This window comes from Eptatretus burgeri, chromosome 16 (assembly GCF_056783735.1).
Source record: "Eptatretus burgeri isolate ZD-2024b chromosome 16, Ebu_testis_v1, whole genome shotgun sequence".
In the NCBI taxonomy this organism is placed as follows: domain Eukaryota; kingdom Metazoa; phylum Chordata; class Myxini; order Myxiniformes; family Myxinidae; genus Eptatretus; species Eptatretus burgeri.
In genome coordinates, this window is record NC_140976.1 from 27,328,557 (window position 1) to 27,350,423 (window position 21,867).

General features: G+C 42.4%; 1 protein-coding gene across 3 annotated transcripts in view; it reads right to left on the reverse strand.

The window, feature by feature from the left end:
* Positions 1 to 17,136, reverse strand: part of ROGDI (rogdi atypical leucine zipper) — a 59,331-nt gene extending 42,195 nt beyond the window's left edge. The window contains exon 1 of one of the 3 annotated variants that reach the window (XM_085859117.1): positions 17,104 to 17,136. In XM_085859117.1, the coding sequence (XP_085715243.1) occupies positions 17,104 to 17,121 (18 nt within the window). In that variant the 5' untranslated portion in view covers positions 17,122 to 17,136. Of the gene's footprint in view, positions 1 to 14,037; positions 14,262 to 14,425; positions 14,519 to 17,103 lie in introns of those variants that run through there. The other 2 variants (XM_085859118.1, XM_085859119.1) reach the window with 2 other exon arrangements.
* Positions 17,137 to 21,867: the final 4,731 nt, after the last annotated feature.

Consider the following 21,867-nt stretch of genomic DNA (forward strand, 5'->3'; position numbering starts at 1 on the left):
ACAGTGTGACAGCGGTGAGGTGTGCGGTAGGAATGACGGACCAGTTTAAGGTAGAGGTGGGATTGCATCAAGGATCGGCTCTGAGCCCTTTCCTGTTTGCAATGGTGATGGACAGGTTGACGGACGAGATCAGACTGGAGTCTCCATGGACTATGATGTTCGTGGATGACATCGTGATCTGTAGTGAGAGCAGGGAGCAGGCTGAGGCAAGCCTTGAGAGGTGGAGGTACGCAGTGGAGAGAAGGGGAATGAAAGCCAGTAGGAGTAAGACGGAGTACATGTGCGTAAATGAGAGGGAGGGTGGTGGAATGGGGTGGTTGCAAGAAGTTGAGGTGGTGAAGGTGGATTGGTTTAAACACTTGGGATCAACTGTACAAAGTAACGGAGAGTGTGGGAGAGAAGTGAAGAAGAGAGTGCAGGCAGGATGGAGTGGGTGGAGAAGAGTTTCAGGAGTGATTTGTGATAGAAGGGTAGCTGCAAGAGTGAAAGGGAAGTATACAAGACGGTAGTGAGACCAGCTATGTTGTATGGTTTGGAGGTGGTGACGCTGACAAAAAGACAGGAAGCGGAGCTGGAGGTGGCAGAGTTAAAGATGCTGCGATTCTCGTTGGGAGCGACGAGGATGGACAGGATTAGAAATGAGTATATTAGAGGGATCGCACAGGTAGGACGGTTTGGAGACAAAGTGAGAGAGGCGAGATTGAGATGGTTTGGACATGTGCACAGGAGGGAAACGGAGTATATCGGGAGAAGGATGCTGAGGATGGAGCCACCGGGTAGGTGGAGAAGAGGAAGGCCAAAGAGGAGGTTCATGGACGTGGTGAGGGCGGACATGCAGGTGGTTGGTGTGACAATGGAAGATATGGAGGACAGAGTGAAATGGAGACAGATGATCCACTGTGGCGACCCCTAATGGGAGCAGTCAAGAGAAGGAGAAGGAGAAGGAGAAGGAGAAGGAGAAGGAGAAGGAGAAGGAGAAGGAGAAGGAGAAGGAGAAGGAGAAGGAGAAGGAGAAGGAGAAGGAGAAGGAGAAGGAGAAGGAGAAGGAGAAGGAGAAGGAGAAGGAGAAGGAGAAGGAGAAGGAGAAGGAGAAGAAGGAGAAGGAGAAGGAGAAGGAGAAGAAGGAGAAGGAGAAGGAGAAGGAGAAGGAGAAGGAGAAGGAGAAGGAGAAGGAGAAGGAGAAGGAGAAGAAGGAGAAGGAGAAGGAGAAGGAGAAGGAGAAGGAGAAGGAGAAGGAGAAGGAGAAGGAGAAAAACACTCAGTGTATATATACATACATATCTACATTGCAATGTTTCAACATATCTCATTCAGCCAAATACCAGAAAAACAAAACTATCAGGAAATGCAGGCAGAGCCAAGCAGGGCACTTTTGTGATGGTGCCAGCATTTACTGGAATGGAAGTCCCACAAAGATCCCTCCTTAATTAAGCAATTCGTTAGATGCAGGGACAACTTGACAATAACAGGACTAGTATTATGTAGTGCAGGTCTATCATTCAACTTGTGCCAGTTCTAGGTTTTCCAGCTAATTGGCTATGGATTGCAGCTCGAAGCCTGGAAAAAAAAGAAGACTAATTGAGAATTGACAAAGCTTATGTGCCTCAAGGTTCCCAAACTTAATTATATGTCAATGCAAATCTCTCCCTGGTGGCACTTTCACCATCTGTACTGACACAAAACCAAATCCATCATCTTCATCAAATGCACAATTTGCCACATGTTATTACATACTGCATCACAAAATACCAAAAAACATTCACTTCAGTCAGAATAAAAAACTCCTTGTTGATGCAGAACAAAGTCTGTTAACTTCAAAGTTGTGAGAATAAATGTTTTCAGCCGTGTTTGCTGTTTTTTTTTTTTCGTCTTCTTCTCCTTCCTCCTCCTTTACAGCATTTTCCTCCTAATCCTCCTACACTTCCAGCACTTTCTGCCTCAACCACTTTTCCTCATCTCTCTCTCTCCTAAATAATTTTTTTTTTAAAAACACGTGAATCATCCTACAACACACAGCTACATCATGTTGCAGTTCGAGTTTCAATCACTCATTCACGTCTTCCTTTTCCTTTGGTGGCTTGTCATACATGCTCGAGGCAGTATTTGGAACGGATCAGGAATGGCACAGAGGGAAACGAGAATGGCACTCAGTAGAGCGTATACTGTACCTCCGGCAGGTTGAACACTTTACATTTTGTATCCCACTGATAGGCCGGATCTGCTGACCTGAACCAAAATGTAATCAGCTTATTCTTGTCACCTAACCCAACTCATCCACCAACTTTTGTCATAATCCATCCATAACTTTTTGAGACATCGTGCTCCATGTCATTTTTTGGCCAATCTCTCAATGGTGGAGAATCACTTGCAAAAGTTAAAAAAAAAATTCTCATATCCGGATTAGGATCTTTACCAAAATCGAATAAATTTGTCCTCACATACTCTTCCTGTCCACCAAGTTTCATCCGAATCAGTCCATAACTGAGATCATGTTCACAGACAGACAGACAGATAACATAACCTCCATCTATCTTTGGTGGTGGAGGTAACTAGAGCGAAGTCGATGGAAATGCCATCGCAAATCTCCACACTTCCCACTTAAAGCAAAGTTGAAAAATGGTAAAACGTTATACTAAAAATGACCTAATATCAAATTTTGAGTCAAAACTCACCCCCCCCTCCATCCCCATTTTTACATTTGTAACCCGAAGTGGGGATCAAATCCACAAAAAAAAGTTACATATTTCATGCATATACAACGTTTTCTACGACAAATGGACGAGGTGTATGTGTGTACTGTATGTGTCATGTTCTTGTGGAGTTCTACTGGAGCTGATGTGGAGTGTGATGCACCAAAATGATCGTCATGACCTCTTGAGTTGATTAGGCTCATCAACTACAAAGAACCCAGAAGAATTCCATGTTTTAAATGGACGTAATGTTAAGATGCAGAGAGCAGCTTAATCGGTCCTTCCATGGCATGGCATTCTAATTACAAAAACAATCATAACATTGTAACAAAGCATATATTAAGTTATACGAAAAATATTAACAACAATAATAATAGTAGTATAATTTGGCAATAACAACAAACATGTAATCCCCACCCTGACCCAAGAACATATGGACTTTGTGAAAGGCAAGCTCATGATCATGCAGTACAGCAAGAAGGTACGATTCAAGGCCGTGAAGACCAATAAAAATTTTGTCCAATGGACCAACTGACCCGCTCGTATTCTAAAACGTTTCGAAATGTGCTCGTAATTGACCTTATGATCCTGCCCCAGGGAACAAAGCCAAAATGATTGCTCTCGCACCTTCTTGTCATGTGGTGATCATCACTTTCAATTTTAGTGAATTTATGCACAACCGTTTAGGAGGAGATACCGTGGCACACAGACAGACAGACATAGCCGAATACAATGTCTCCCACTTTATTTCAAAAAATGTGTGGATAATTAATCAAAATCGCATTTAAACCGACGGAAAATTTGATGTCAGACAGTCAGAATGGTGACATTTATATCCATCTGAACAAGTATGAAATTGCTGTAACCATTCCAGCATGGACCGCCATTTGGGAATCCCAAAGGGAAATCAGCCATACGATGCTCCTCATTTCCTGGCTTTTATAGACGAGTTGGGTTCAAATTCATTCTGTTCATTTGAGTTTGTGATATTTACAGATGGAAACACATCAGCCCATTAAAAGTTACAGAACGAGTTGCCCAATACGGTCACCTGTCAAGGATATCCGTGTCAAAGAGCACCTTGGGGAAGGAGGATTTTGATTATGAATGATGAATGATGTCCACGACTGGCTTCTGAAAATCCAAAAGGATTTTACACTGAAGTTGTATGAAAGCCTTCACTTCAATGACCAAGTACATGTCAAAAGCTGGAGAAGTCCTTGACACAAACTGAAAGCATTTTGTTTGCAATTGATGGGAAAGCAGAGTTGACAGCACAAACAAGAGTCCAAGTCAAATTTGAAGTCATAACCAATGTCAAAGCCACAAGAGAAGTTTCTACAGATAAGTGAATGCCCATTGGCCTGTGCTTTTGACAAAGCAAGGTCTAGTCCAGATGACTTTTCTGTGTGTGCATGTATATATCTACTAGTAAAGGTGCCCGTCTTCGACGGGCGTCACTGGCAACATATGGTAAAAGACAGATAGCATGAATGCATTTTAAACAATATATTATATCATTTTTATCCATTGATTATCATTCAGGTTTTCCCCTTCGACTGTCCCGCAGTAGCTCCACTTCGATGACATTACCACATAGTTTAGTGACTACACAACGTGTACCATTCGTGAGTTCCGGAGGATCCATAGAGCGCATTAAAATTACAGGGCACCCTACTTTAAAGTGATCCAAAAGGCCGGATCAGTTTCGTCGACATATTCATATCTTGTAGATTTTAGCTGGCCGGATCAGTTTCGTCTACATATTCATATGTTGTAGAATTTAGCTGATTCTGAAACTGTTAACAGCATGTCGATCGGATGGTTCTGTGAATTTCTATGGTAGTAAACAGAAGTATGACTTAAGTCTGTACGCCACTACGCAGAGACCCGAGATTTTTATGTGCACGTGCTCAATCCCGCACCCACCCGGAAAAGACCCAAGTACACCGTCAGTACTCACCTCCACACTAAAACGATGATCATGATTTTGGGTTTAACCGTAACTGACCGGGTGATACTTTGTTGGCAGTTGGTATCGGTCGATAAAAATTTCAAAACGACAACCATGTATAAAAAAGCAAAGAAATACTTTGTACTTAGTTAGAAAGTCATGGTTTTGTGAAGAAACTACGGCACATGGAAAGTGCAAATTCGTCAGGTATGAACTCAACTGTTTTCTCCCCAAATGGAGCGTGATTCTATGAGCCGAACTCATCGTAGTGGTCCTCTAAAAAATGGGAAACATTTTAATTTCTTTTTTGTGCAATAATTCCTCCCATTTTGCAAATGGAGTTTTTTAACCGTTTCAGTATCATAATCATCAAAACGAATTTTCAGGGGCCTCTTAAGGAAGACAATAATATCATTACTATGTATGTCAAAGCTTGTTTAATTTCTTGCAGTAACAAAAATCTGATGGTGGAACAAAAAAGGGGTGTACCGAAATATTAATATAACATAGGTTTAACTACCATAATCATCAAAACGAATTTTGAGGGGCCTCTTAAGGAAGACAATAATATCATTACTATATATATGTCAAAGCTCATTTCATTTCATGCAGTAACAAAAATCTGATGGTGGAACAAAAAAGGGGCGTGCCAAAATATTAATATAGATATATGATATAGAAGACAAGGCTGATGGAGAAGTCAAGTTACGACTAAGGGCAACATGGTCACAAACAGAGGGAGGGGCGGGGGAAGGAAACGGGCAGACAAAATAAAACGTGTCGACAGGAGTCGTTGAGTGAGGGAAGGAGTGGGTATCAGCGAAATAAGGTGATGAGCAGCAATAATGAAAGACTGGATACAAGAGGATGAGACAGTTCCGTGCATGAGAAAATGTTGCATAATGCACAGCTACAAGATCACAGGTGGACATGATACAAAGCATGACCAGGTGATGAGTAACCATTTTGCATACATTGAGACAGTCATCGAAAGTTAATATGTAAAAAAAAAAGGAAAACCGATTCTGTGCAATGGCAGTATGTACTACCCCAAAAAGAGTGGTGGGACACACCGTTCTTGCAGTGAGATTTGCCCACAGGTCTATTTAGTTTGCATGCTCATGAATATCATCACAAGACAGTATGGAAGTCAAGGAAAAGGCTCATTGCTCAGTATCACAGCTGGAGGATGAGTCAAAATGATAATTGGATGGCAAGGAAGTATTTCCACCATACTACACAGCCCCAAATCAACTCTGGAGAACATCACCAGGAAGTCGAAGACTACTGGCAAGAACAATCATGTATAATAGCTGAGCTGTACACGTCATTGAGACGTCGGTCTAGTTACCATCCCACACTTAAAACATATCAACACAAAGTGGACCTGACTCGGGACATTCTGCCCACGCTGTCATCTTGAACCTGACAGTGTACACCACTCATCACAACTTGCTCCCAACTCGCACAATACAGACTATTTAACATTTGTTCTTTACTCAGTTTCTGGGGGGGAATCCGGTCAGAGTAGCTGACTTCCTTGAGCTCTGGTCGAATCGATAGTATTTTCCAAAAGTAAATTCGTTCTTATTTTCCAAATATAAATTTGCGGGATGGCCTGTTTGTGTTACCATCAGAATCCCCGATTCATGATGCAGGGATGTCCTGGAGGAGGAGGTGGGATTAAAAGTGGATGGGGAACGCTTAATCACCCTCCACTAACCCTCCGCTTAATTCAAGAAACCAAGCAAATCAATCATCACAACACTAACATTTTATAACTAATGGACTCTGCAGTTTGAACTGGGAGAAACCTTCCTCATCCACATACACAAGGACATTCTTTTTTCCCAACACAACTCAAAACTAAATTAGAATTACCCTTGGCTGACAACTACTGAAATAAACTGAGTTAAAACTAAAAGGGCACTCAGTAGAGATAAGAGCATACCTCCGCCAGGGTGATTAGTTTATGTTTTGTATACCACTGATTGGCTGGATCTGCAATTGTAGTTGAACTAAAATTGAATCGGCTTGATCTTGTCACCTAACCAACTCACCCACCAAATTTCATCCAAATCCGTCCATAACTTTTTTGAGATATCCTGCTCTATATTGTTTTAGCACTGTCACTCAATGATGAAGAATCACTTTTAAAATTCATTGATCCGGATCTTCACCAAAGTCGAATCAATTCTTCCTCGTTACATACCCAACCTGTCCACCAAGTTTCGTACGAATCTGTCCACAAGTTTTTGAGATAGCCTGCAATATTGTTGTGGGCCAGGGTTCAGCGGCGATCAACGACCACTAGGTGGAGCAGAGGAGTCGTCTCCCACCGAACACCCAGAATTTAGGTCGTAACCCTTGAATAACTCCAAAGGTCACGGGTCCCTTAGCGGACCGTGATCGCCAATTCTCCGACGGCGTGGGGTAGGGTTAATTGCCTAACTTCAATATACCTAAATACCCACGCCGTCAAATTACCGGTGAAGTCACACCCTCAACGGACCTCGGGCGGAACGGGCCGTCTACCAAGCCCGATCAGAGTGTAAACCGAGCGGGGATTACCAAGATCCGTCGGTCCAAATGAACAATTTACCGGCCAGAAAGGCCTTGCTAATTCTCAAACCCGCACCATGCTAGGCCAATGAAGGAAAGCACAGAAAACGAGCGGGTACATTTAACAGGGGTTTATTTTACAAAGAATAATCGGGGAGGGCAACACAGAGCAGAGTTATCACGAATAAAAGGCAGGCAATGTACAAGCAAAAGAAAGCACTTACACAATTATACTTAACAAACTGGGCCCACGGACACACACACACACACACCCGAAAGAACTGGACCCCGTGGGTCTATCTCGGTCAAGCCGGGCCAGGGTGCCTGTCCATTTCGTGCAGCCACACCGACTCCGAAACCACCACGGTGGGACCCGAACCCACGACCCGAAGTCCACAGCCCACGAACGAGGCCGCTCAACCACGATCACCACTGTCTCAGTCCGCTCCAGCCACGACCGTCTGCAGAATGCTCGGAAGAATGTACAAAACCTGCAGGACCATGGGTTGTCAGGCGACTCGTGGCGGCCTTCCGATTGGCTGTGGCGCGCGTGTGGTGCTCGCCCTCCGCTCATTGGCTGTAGGAAACGCTCTATGCTCCTCCTCGGAGTGGAGCTTCGACCCGAGGCAAAGAAGGCTCCGCCCACGTCCTCAGCCAAAAACACGTGCGGAATGGCGACCGGGTCGAGTGCAGGACGGCGCGCTGTTGTTGTCATGGATGTGGTAGTAGTAGTTGTTGTTAAAAGATCTAATAAACCTGACTATACAATAATTTGTAGTGCACACATGTAATTCCCATTAGACAAAGGGGGGATTCTAACTGTAAACACATACTTATCGAAATAACTAAGCTTAGGGACTTTGGCTGTTTGTGTGCACAAGGTTTCCAAATCCGTAACAATATGTCGTTTTTGGTCCCATCTCCAAATGGTGAAGAATCACTGAAAAATTTTTTTAGATGTCACTGTCACTCAATGGTGAAGAATCACTTTTAAAATTCATGGCTTCGGATCTTCACCAAAATCTAATCATTTCGTCCTTATCACATCCCCAAGCTCTCCACAAAATTGTCCAAATCTGTCCACAACTTTTTGGGATATTTTGTTCACAAACAGACAGGGATAAAAACACAGCCTCCATCCACCTTTGGTGGTGGAGGTAACAAGAGTAACGAGAACAGCATTCGGTAGAGCACAAAGTTCTGCTCGGCTGAACAATTTGTTTTGTATCCCACTGATAGGCCTGATCTGCATCCAGACCTGAACCAAAATGAATTGGCTTCTTCTCATCACCTGCCCAAATCATCCACCCCGTGATATCATTATCCATCAACAACGTCATAAAATATCCTGCTATACATCGTTTTTGGCACCATCTCTCAAAAGTGAAGAATCACTTGCAAATTACAAAAAAAATACTCATATGGACATATCCAGATCCGGATCTTCACCAAACTCGAAGCAATTCATCCTTGTCACACGCCCAACCTGTCCACAAAATTGTCCGAATCCATCCATAACTTTGAGATATCTTGCTCACAGACAGACAGAGAAACAAGCCGGTAGGCGACGAGGGATTCTCTAGGATCGAAGTGCTGGATACGATGCTTTTCATTCTGACTGATCCACCGACGAAGATTCATTGCCAAGACATATTGGTTCACATACAATTGTTCCTCTGCCTGGCAAGATTTTTCCTATTGCGTATTTTGCCAACTGGCACTCCTCATAAAAAATGACGGTAAATAGACACCCTATTTTTGAAGGACTACCATTTGAAAAATAATCGGTTTGCTGGTTTGTGCTGTGGAGCCTCGCGTTGCACGCACGCACGCACGCACGCACGCACGCACACGGAAAACCCGATAAACTTCTCTCAATGCTCTTGTTTGACCACACCTCCTGAGCCACACAATATTTTTCATAAGCCACGCCCACGTTCCTACGCCACTCCCACTTTAAATAATAAATAATTGGAGGTGGTGTGTGGATCGTGGAATCGTTTTCGGTAAATAAATAAATAATTGAAGGTGTAGTGTGGGTCGTGGAATCGTTTTCGGTAAATAAATAAATAATTGGAGGCAGAGTGTGGGTCGTGGAATCGTTTTCAGGAAAAAATAAATAAATAATTGAAGGTGGTGTGTGGATCGTAGAATTGTTTTCAGTAAATAAATAGATAATTGAAGGTGGGTGTGGATCGTGGAATTGTTTTCGGTAAATAAATAAATAATTGGAGGTGGTGTGTGGGTGGGGAATCGTTTTCAGTAAATAAATAAATAATTGGAGGTGGTGTGTGGGTCATGGAATAGTTTTCGGTAAATAAATAAATAATTGGAGGTGGTGTGTGGGTCGTGGAATCGTTTTCGGTAAATAAACAAACATATTATTAGAAATCCACTAAGACAGAAATGCCGGTGATTCCATTTATTTTGGATCCTTTTCACTTTGGTCAATACGTTTGGATCGAAGAGAGATCGAAGGTGGAACGACGGTGTAGTTCCTTACAAATACTGTATACACACCTTAAATGACGGTAAATAGACAACCGATTTTTGAAGGACGACCATTTGAAAAATAAAACCTCAGTCAAAAATCGGCTCGAGTAAAATTTTCTAAATATCTCGAAGTGTTTAATTCCGAAGTCTCGTTTCTCTACATTCAAAACTGAAGGACAAGTATTGAAAATACTGTACGCGGTTTTTCGGCCGCTGCACAGAAACGGGTGGTTGCTTGGCAACGAAATTCAAACGTGCATATTCCCAGTATATATTCCACCTGTTGGCAAAGTTTCATCGAAATCGGTTCGCTGGTTCGTGCTGTGGAGCCTCGCGTTGCAGACACACACACACACACACACACAACCCGACAATAAGGGATATCTAGCATATATAGCGAATCCAACAGACAGGGGTAAAATCATAACCTCTGTTGACCTTCGGTCGCAGAGGTAACTAGATAGAATGTCGAAATGTAAAACCCATCCACATCTGCTTTGTACTCAAACTAAACCTGACAAAAAGAAAAGCTAAATAAAATTTAAAAAATTAGTAAAATGTATAAATTTGTGTTCTTCATATTGTCATAATGAAGGTTTGTTGAAAATTGGATGACTAGTTATCGGCATCCAGATCCATCCTTGACCTTGTTGTGGAACATCAGCTGAGGCAGTCTTCCACTGTATTTTTTTTTCCATCCTCACAAATTAGTGACACATGTGTCTATGGTCACACAATTATTTTAAGCTTATTCTAAACATTCAATGTGGAAATAACTGCACGATATTTAGCATTTATTAATCCCTCGGAATCATTTCCACAACAGCATCAACCAACATCAGGTTTGGTCAACAAAATTAATCCCTAATTATAATTTGCAAACAGATTATCCAAACTGCTATTCTGCATGGCCAAATTTGACACCCAGCACATCCTAAACAAATGTGTTGAAACTTCAAACAACAAGGCACTCAGACCATAACAGGCTACACTTATCTCACCGACATAGATCATCTCCATGCAGGAATAAAAAATACTTCCTTCCAAAACTACCTCAATATCAGAGGCACAAACCTCATTGATGCCACTCCAACACAAGAACACCATTGTCACCACTTGTCCAATCACCCTCTGCCTCTCACACAGACAAATATCGCTATTCGTCTCGTTTCAGTTGAGTCGCCAAATGTACTCGACTTTTCTTTGACTTCTCCATACCAGAGCGAGCTTCGCCCCTCCCATTCAAGTCACATGCTGTGCACCAATATAGGACAAGGTGTAGACACATATCCAGGGAACAGCCATGATCGGAAACAAATCACTGCTTTATAGTGCCCATGAACGTCATGGCACCGACAGATCTCACACCCGTTGCTGCAGCATCGTCAGGGTGAGACTGTATAAAATCTGCAGGGATAGGCATTTCTACAACCGTCACCCATGATGCAACCAGCAGACATTATGTTGTGGGCCGGGGATTGGTGGCGATTAACGACCACTAGGTGGAGCAGTCGAGCAGTCTCCCACCGAACACCCGGAATTAAAAGGTCGTCACCCCGGAGTCGACGGGCCACTTAAAGGACCGTGATCGCCAATTCTCTGATGGCATGGGGTAGGGTCAATAGCCAAATTTCAATATACCTAAGTACCCACGTCAAATTACCGGGGAAAACACACCCTCGGCCGACTCTGTCCGAACCGAGTCGCAGGTACCTACTCGGATCCAGCGTAACTGAGCGGAGTTACCAGAGCCGCGCCGGTCCCAATGACAACTTACGGCACCAACGGCCTTACTATTTCTCAAGCCCGAACCATGCTAAGCCAATGAAAGAAAACACGAACAAGGAACTGGAACATTTAACACGGGGGTTTATTTATCTATATATTCATACTGAAGGACCAATTTTGTGCTCCTCCTTGCGGTCGCGTCACGTTTTTCTCGGTACTGTGACCTGGACTGAAAGAAACTTCGTACCTGTAAGAGTGCATCGCACATAGTGCTAATAGTCAACTTTCAACTCTGAAGCATCCGTCTGTGACGGGGTTTCGGCTAGTAAACAATAATCGGGGAGGGGAGCACACAAAGAGCAGAGTTATCCGAATAAAATAATGCAAACAATGTACAATGAAAAACACTGAATCAATCCAACTTAAAGACGGGGCCCATGACCGCGCACGCACGCACGCACGCACGCACGCACGCACGCACGCACGCACGCACGCACGCACGCACGCACACACACACACACACACACACACACACACACACACACACACACACACACACACACACGGTGGCCGCGGCCTTTATTTTGGCCAATTCTTGCACCTGTCCACTTCGTGCGGTCTGGTCAAGCTTGTCCGGTGGCACGACTCGAACCCACTGCCAACAACGCAGCACCAAGCACCATGGACCAGGAACGACGCCATGGACGCCAGCCAGCATGGGAACGAACCAGACGAGACGCCAGCAGGCAAGACGAGGCTTCCTCTCTTTTACGACGGGGCCAACCTTCCCTTCTCTTTACAACTCGCCACCCACACTTATCCTTCCCCTCCCCCGCAGGTCGAGGGAACCGTTCTGAGGGACTCGCCTCCGGATTGGACGAGGCGCCGTCGTAGCTTTCGGCACGCTGGCCTCCCATTGGCTGGGGCATACGTGCGATACTCGCCCTTCGTTCATTGGCTACAGGAAACGCTCCATGCCCTTCCTCGGGGTGGAGCCTCGATCTGAGGCGATGGAGGCTCCGCCCACGCCTTCAACCAAAAACATGTGGGCAATGGCGACCGGGATGAGTGAGGGACGGTGCCGTTGTTGTTGTTGTTGTTGTTGTTATTGTTACCTTCGCATTCTGCGAAAGGTTATGTTTTGGTCGCTGTGTATTTATTTATTGGTGAATATGTGTGTTTGTTTGTTATTCGCATAACTCAGACAGTATTAAACCGAATTGCATGAAATTTGGTGGGATGATTCGTGAGTATCCAAGGACGATTTGATTAGATTTTGGGAGCGATCGGGTCAAAGGTCAAGGTCATGAAAAGGTCAAAAACACTCTTTTGAGCATAACTTCCTTCATAATACAGCTATCGACATGCAACCAGCGCCATAATGTTCCATGACGAGATACCTTTCGGATATGTAGTGTCGGATTTGACGTAACGTCATCGGAAGTGCGTCTAAATGATGTCACAAGATGACGTAAATTTTCAATTTTCGATCTCATCAGTTTTGATCATACAGTTTTGTAGGACTCACCTTAAGGACGTCACACACCAAATTTGACTTCGATTGGACTGACCGTTATGACATCATTGACGTTTGAACATGACGTTTTTCAATTGTGGCTAAAATGTCCTGATATTTTACATTCAAATATCTATATAATTTATAAAGCAAAGTCTCCCAAATCCAGGCATTAGGATCAGTACCAAAATATCTGTTTATTGATGTACAGGTTTTGCCAATTAACTCTGTAGTCAAGGTCAAGGCCACACTCAAGGTCAAAATATACTTGTAGGTATAGCTTCAGATCTAATAGAGCTATTGACATGAAACCAACGTTAAAACGTTCAGTGAATTACGAGCTTTCAGAATGCTAGTCACCGATTGGATATGACGTCCCCAGAAGTGCGTCAAAATGATGTCAAAAGATGACGTCATTTTTCAACTTTTTAATTTTTCAGTGTTTATCATTCCATTTTGTTGGACTGCCTTCAAGGAGGTTACACACCAAATTTGACGTCAATCGGACTGACGGTTGTGACGTCATGGACGTTTTAAAATGACGTTTTTCAAATGTGCCTGGAAAAAAGTTGCGGCGGCGAAGGTATGCGCTCTACCGAGTGCCCGTTGTAGTTGTAGTAGATGCACAAAACCTGACTATAAAATAACTCACAGCACACACACGAAATTCCCATTAGACATAGGGGATGGATTCTAACTATAAACACATACTTATCAAAATAACTAAGCTTAGGGACTGCTGTCTGTCTGTGTGCAAATGGCTTCCAGATTCGTAACAATAACATCTCATAACTTACAAGTGTACATGCAGCAAGTACAGTACATCCACGCCATAAGAGACGATGCAAGCAGCAGATAAAATAAATAAATAAAGAATTAAAACGTCTTCAGGGAGTCTAAAGAGAGGTCCATATAGAGTCTAAAAAAATATTCACATAAATTCCTCATGGGAGCACAAGCAAATATACAGTCGCAAATCAAGATAATAAACTCCAACAGGTACTCAAACAATCCTGGAAGAGCGTCCATGTCGCCTCAACCTCTCTACACCAGAGCTCCCCCCGGACACGTCCACACCAGCCCAAGTAACCCACCTGCCCTTGTCATGCGGAGATAAGAGGCCAAGTAAATTGTTATTATTTATTTATTTATTGACGTGCGACACAACATCGAGGCTCATGGAAGACTGAAGTAAGAGAAATTCGTTATGAAGTGCTGCACGGATTTGTTCACTGAAAACCCTCTTCATTGCAGAACTCCCCACGGAGCACCGCACGTCGTGGACCGTGGTTTTTAATACATCAGTGTTACCTCAGGTTACAAAACTCGATGGCGACCGAGAAAACAAATAAATGAACAATAAAAACACGAGTACATGCAGATATCGATTTCGTAAACACAACCACTCATCCCTCGCCCGACGAAGATATCTTAGCCAAAACTTAAATTCCCAATGTGCAGGAATCTAAACAGGCACCCTACCAAGACTACTCTCTCAGCTTCTGTTGCCACCGCCATACTCATTAACATCAACAATAACAACAACAACAAAAACCCCTCTTCCTCATTAACCTCTTCTTCTTCTTCACTTGTAATAATGCTCAGTCTCGTTCAATTTCGTTCCTCATATCGACTAGATTCATCAAACGCTTCATATATATTCAAAAGTTTTTTTTCAATATTTCTATTTTATTCGTGCAAGAATAATACATCGCCCTATCAAAAAAGCATTTCCGATTATACACCGCCTCTGAAGGCCTCACAAAGCAGGTCACTCCACTTGCAACAACACGGGTGGGAAAAGGATACGAACAACAACAACAACAACAACAACAACAACAACAACAACAACAACAACAACAACAACAACAACAACAACAACAACAACAAACTGATATTTCAATTATTCGCACAATTTCTAAAGGGTGAGAGTTTATTTTTATTTATGTTCTGTTAAAAACTGTCGGCGAAACCCTGAACCATCCATTCATTATGGCGGCATCCCCACCAAGAACCAAAAAAATGGCAGAACTTCCGTTTCCCTCTGCCCTGCATTCTCCATACCTGAGGCGTGGTGGGACGTGTGGCACGTGACCATTAAAAAAAAAAACATTAAAATCCTCACACGTGCAGATGTAAAATATTGGGTAGTCGATCCAGTCGAAAAAAAAAAAATTGAAATTTGTTCTACCCTTATTATCAGTTTTTCCGTCGATATATTTGTCTGTCTGTCTGTTCGGTCCAGTGCTCCGTTAATACAATGGCGATTTTTGATTTTTGAAAAAATAAATTTTTTTATGATTTTTCAAAAATTTCAAAGTCCCGTTGCTAGCCAACGGTGGTGTCCATAACAACGGTTCTCATTTGCACACAACTAGGTCATGGTCTGAACCTTCCCACCAAGTTTTATCGAAGATAGACTTTGAATGAACCCTGGTCGAAAACAATAAAAAAAAACGAAGTTCGTTATATCTCAGAGACTATGAGTCAGATATACATGAACCTGGTATGGTAGGTTCATGGTATGTCCTAGTTATGTGTGAGAAAGAACCGTTGCTATGGTCACCTCCGTTCCCTAGCAACGACCGAAAAACCTCTAAATGTGGGGGTATTTTAACGAAAAAACAATCTGCACCATTAACCCTTGAAGCTAGAATCATGAATTTCGTTGTGCTTAATCCCCATCGAAAGGGCCCATCGCGTCAGGTTCTATTGGGTAGGCGACTACCCATGTCTGCCTACCGGCTTGTCTGTCTGTCTGTCTCTCTGTCTGTTCGGTCCAGTGCTCCGTTAATACAATGGCGATTTCGATGAAACTTGGTGGGTAGGTTCATACCATGACCGAGTTGTGTGCAAATGAGAACCGTTGCTATGGACACCACCGTTGCCGAGCAACAGGACTTTGAAATTTTTGAAAAATCATTAAAAAATTTATTTTTTCAAAAATCAAAAATCGGGCCACGCCCGACTGTGGGCAGTACATTCAGCCATATTGTCAAAATTTTCCAGCCGGATCCTATGAAAACTATCAGAGAAGATAGACTTTGAATGAACCCTGGTCGAAAACAATAAAAAACCGAAGTTCGTTATATCTCAGAGACCATGAGTCAGATATACATGAAACTGGTATGGAGGGTTCATGGAATGTCCTAGTTATGTGTGAGAAAGAACCGTTGCTATGGACCCCTCCGTTGCCTAGCAACGGCCGAAAAATCTCTAAATGTGGGGGTATTTTAACGAAAAAACAATCTGCAGCATTAACCCTTGAAGCTAGAATCATGAATTTTGTTGTGCTTAATCCTCAGGTCATTCCCCATCGAAAGGGCCCATCGCGTCAGGTTCTATTGGGTAGGCGACTACCATGTCCGCCTTCCGGCTTGTCTACTACAAATGTGTGTGTCACTTTTTAGCGGGGTCTCGCGTAGCGAACGCTGGCTCTTGGAGAGCTCCGCGTGCTTCCTCTTCCTCTTCTTCCTCCTCTTCCTCTTCCTCCTCTTCTTCTTATTCTTATTCTTATTCTTATTCTTATTCTTATTCTTATTCTTATTCTTATTCTTATTCTTATTCTTATTCTTATTCTTAAGACAAAACCTTTAGGACTCAGCTCTTTTATGTACAGGATCCGGATCCCCTTCAATACTAAACACCTGTACACATCCTCGCATTGAGGGTGCCTTTTGAGAGCGTCTATCATCAACTTTTAAATATATTCAGACATTTGCTTTAAAGTTTAGAAAAGTTCACGTTACTATTTAAAGATTATTCCATTTAATGTGTTGTAATTTCATAAATACACTATTTTCTCGTCATGAACAGGAGCCTCCATGACGGGTCTCGCTATTGGCTCCATCAAGGCACGTGACGAAATATCGGAAGTTGTTGTTATTGCCTTTAGGACGCGGCTCTTGGACACATTTGTCCTTGTTATCTATTAATTACGAACGTCTATTCATCAATGACGCACTCTTGGAATGTACCTTTTGACCCTTTGGACTGCTGAGACCTTTTCAAAAATGAAGACCCAAAAGACCCTTTGACAGACCCCTCACTGCAATGTACACACAACGTAATTCAAAACACCTCACCACCGAGTCCACGTCACATTATTAAATACAGTACACACCTTAACGGGAATGTAACCACCACTTGCTTAAAATTACCTCACCACACGTCGCCATGGAGACAGGCTTATTTTCACTGACGACCACGTGACTGCATTTCATTCCTTCATCGATGACATTTTTCCCACCACAAAGCCAAATCGATGTCGAGTTGAGGAACGAGCCTATTATATGATCAGGAATGAACGATCAGCAGTGTGTTGTCCTGACTCCCGATGAGCCCACAACAAGGACAAAATCGACATCGACATCTCTGCTTTTATTTTGTCTGTTCGTGACTTCGGCTTTAAATCTCAGTCTGCAAGGGCTTGAGGAGCACACAGACGCCCATCTTAGTTTGTCGGTGAAGTATTGGTATAATTGATGTACAACACGTCAGCGTCGTGTCGTCGGGTCGACGTTCTTCTTTGGTTGATTTTAATTTTCCTCACTGCAAACCTCCTGACTGGTGATCAGCAGAGCAGAGACACTGCGCTTCCACTCCAACCTGGATCTTCTGTAAAAAAAAAACTCTTCCTCACCTCCTCTAGAGATACTCTCAGCTATTGTCAATTCTCCTGACTGTTCTTGTGTAAACGTTGAAGAAAAATACCTGTTTAATAAGCCTGCCATCTCACCTTCATCACTAACCACTCTCCCGGTGCTATTCCCCAATGGGCCCACACTGGTCTTAACCTGTTCTTTTCCCCTGATATACTAAAAGAAAGCCTTGTTATTAGGGTACCCTGTGAGTACAGGGTACCCTATTGTTTTTCTTCTGTTTATTATTACGCATTATTATTATTATTCTTCCGCCGGCATTTTGCACCCTTTTTCGCTTTAAAAATCATTTTCTCTGGAACACTAAGTCCGATCGACAGGAAATTTTCACCATAGTATGTATCTTTTTTGATAGCACAATCACGTTATAATTATGACGTCATTGGTCACGTGGTACGGTCGCCATCTTGAAAAAAGCGATAAACTTTGGACATCTGTATCTCGGAAACCGTGCAATGGAAAAAATTTTCGTTTGATACATTTTACTAAGCTCCCTATGGGGAACACGTGTGATTTTTCGTGACGTCATAGGTGAAGCGATATACCGGTGAAAATTCGTCAAGTAGAACGCCATATGGGAAAAATCTGAAAAATTCTGAGCATCATCTACGCCAAAAATCACTGACGAAAATGTTTTTTTGACGTCATCGATGACGTAATTCGGCCGCCATCTTGTTTTTTAGTGTTTTTTTTTTTAAATCTTCTTCTCCAGAACGGCTATGCAGATTAAGGCGAAACTTTACACGCACATTCCCCTGAGGTCCTCTTTCAAGTTTGTTAATTTGTTGTTGATACGTCACATGGTTTGGCGGCCATCTTGAAAAAACCCTAAAACCTTCAAACATCTTCTTCTCCAGAAGCGCTGGTCCAATGAAGGCGAGATTTCAGAACTATATTCGTGACATGTATGCGATGCAAGTTTGTTAATTTCAAAGTGATAGGTCACATGGTTTGGCCGCCATGTTGGATTTAAGAAAAATATTAAATAAAGTTTTCTCTGGTATTTCATAAGCCATCGAAGCGAAAATTTGCAAGTGCCTTCCTCGCTCAAGTCTGCATACATGGTAAAAATTTTTACCTCAGAAGTCACATGGTTTGGCGGCCATCTTGGATAGAAAAATAGACTTTATCCGATTTACACAAAACTTCACACACTTGTTCGGGTCGACGATGGAAAGCAGAATTTAAATTCATGATATCCTCGGTCACAAGGTTCGGCAGCCATCTTGGATTGAAAATGAATAAATTTTAAAAATCTTCTTCTCCAGAAGGGCAAGACAGATGAAGACGAAACTTCACAGATATATTCCCCATGAGGTCCTTTCTCAAGTTTGTTAATTTGTTTTTGATCGGTCACATGGTTTGGCGGCCATCTTGAAAAAACCCGAAAACCTTCAAACATCTTCTTCTCCAGAAGCGTTGGCCCAATGAAGGGGAGATTTCAGAACTATATTCGGGACAGGAAGGCGATATAAGTTTGTTAATTTCGAATTGATAAGTCACATGGTTTGGCCGCCATCTTGGATTTCAGAAAAATATTAAATAATGTTTTCTCTGGAACCGCTTAACCAAACGAATCGAAAATTTGTAATTATCATCTAGCAGGCAGTGTGCACGCTTGGTAAAAATTATGATGTCACACGTCACATGGTTTGGCGGCCATCTTGGATTGAAAAACGCACCTTTACCGATTAACACGAAACTTCACGTACGTGTTCCAATACCCAGTTGGAAGCAGAATATACATTTCTGATGTCATAGGTCACATGGTTCGTCAGCCATCTTGGATTGAAAAACAATATCTTCAAACGTCTTTTTCTCTGAAACGGCTGAACAGATCCAGGCGAAACTCCACCACTATGACCGCCTCTCCATGACGAATAAAAAGTTCCCACCCCCTTTTGAGGTACGATGCAACGTTTGGCAGCCATATTGGATTGAAGGAAAAATATTAATGTTTACTCTGGAACTACTGCATCAATAAATGTGAAACATCAAGTTTATGGTGGAACGCTCATGCGGAATGAGGGTTTGAAATTTCAACGCGATCGGGCCCAGGGTTTGGCAGCCATGTTGGTTTTAAGAAAAATATTAAATAATGTTTTCTCTGGAACTGCTTAACCTGGAGAAGCGAAAATTTGCAGTTATCATCCACCATCGTGTTTGCACACGTGGTGCAAATTATGACATCACAAGTCACATGGTTTGGCCGCCATCTTGGATTGAAGGATAAATATTAATTAATGTTTACTCTGGAACCGCTGCCTCTATATATGCGAAACTTCAGATTTATAATTCAGGTGACATGCGAAATAAAAGTTTAAAATTTCAACCTGATCGGTCACGCGGTTTGGGAGCCAGAATTATTTAATTATTTGAATCTGGAAGCCAGTAATAACGAAATTGAATGCTTTGTGCTGCCCGGTTCGTAACTCATCTGTTCCGTGCCGTCTCGAAGCAGGCCTGTGTTTGTATCACTATTAAATAATGTTTTCTCTGGCACCGCTTATCCTTTCAATGCAAAACTTTGCGACTGTCATCTGCAGAAAGTCCCATGTTGTATCAAAGGCCGACACGTCTGGGTACCCGGTCATCACTGCCAGCAGTTATAAAGTGGCAGTTCTAGTTATGTTTAATATGCTTATCCATGTCCTTCTCGTCCTCTCTTTTGGCTTGCCGAGTTATTTTCTTAACTTGCCTCTGTTTACTCCGATAGTGATATAAATCTAACTCCAGTCCTGTTATTTTAAACCTAATAAATACCTTCAGCTTCTCCTTTTTGGCATTCCTTATGTCACTACTCAACCACCCTGGTCTCTTTCCACTTCTAGTTTAACATCTCATTGGACTGTACTGACTGCACTCTACACATTTGGTCCTTGAAGGTTTCCCATTTCTCTGATGCTGATTGTCCTGTTGTTAGAGTCTCCCAATCGACATCACCCAACTCTCTTCTCATACCCTCAAAGTTTGCCTTCCTGAAATCTAATAGCCTTACCCTATTATCCTGAACTCTAACCCTCAACAGAGTCTCTGCACACAAAATATTATGGTCACTTGCTCCAAAATGTTCCTCAACCTCCACCTCCACCATATTGGGATAGTTACTTAAAAGGAGGTCTAACACTGCACTCCCTGAGTGGGCTGATCGACAAACTGGGTTAAAAAGCAATCTTGGAATAAAACTAGGAAATCCTCATCTGCTCTTCCCCTTCTCTGTTCCTGGACCTAATCTAACTCTGCCAAGTTAAAATCCCCCATCATCAATCCTCTTCCCTTACCACATGCCCTTTTGAATTCTTCATGAACTCCTCCTTCCTCCTCTTCCTTCACACCTGGAGCCCTATAAAAGCATCCTACCAGTATCTTACTGTTTTTACAATCTCTAATCTCTACCCACACAGAATCCTCTACATTAATTCCCTCCTTAATGTCACCCCTTTCTCTTGATGGAAGGCTGTTTCACAATCAGGGTAACCACCATGTTCCACAAACAGACAAAAAATTATCATTTATGTTTCTAAAGCATTTGTGCCCACAAATTATCTTATATACCAGAAATAATATGTGTAAAATTTCAGAGCTACAAGTCAAAGAGTCAATGTGTTATGAACGAGGAGAAGATTGGATGTCTTGTTTTTAAAAATCGATTTTATTTTCTTATATTTTCCATTTGAATCATTACAAGACATTAACTGTCAAAATTAATGTAATTTTTTTTTGTACAGGGGACTATGGATTTGTGACTCAAAATCATTCTGCTTGTATGATATTATGAATTTAATAAATTTATTTAAAATTAACTGGAGAATACAATAATTCCAAATGATAAATCAGCAATGTTTGCATCATTATCTTTCTCATGCACATAATTTTACGGTTTTATGAGCTATTGGTTCACGAAAAAAATAAGTGACCACTATATTCGTTATTGTTGTGTGTCTGTCTGTCTGTCTGTCTGTCTGTCTGTCTGTCTGTCTGTCTGTCTGTATGTATGTCCCGAGCATAGCTCCGTGGGTTTTGATCCGATCCTGATAAAATTTTGGTGGGAGGTTTATATCGTGATCTAGTTGTGTTTTCCTGAAAATGGGCGTGGTGCACCCATTATGGGCGGAGCCACGCCCAAAAAAACATGTGTTTTTAGGGGGTAGCCGATTTCAATTTGCATCTTCTCCTAGGGGGTTTGTCGAATCTGACAGGGGTTTCAGTATTTGGTTAGCCCAATGGCATCTGCATAGCCCCACGGAGCTCGATTATTCATTT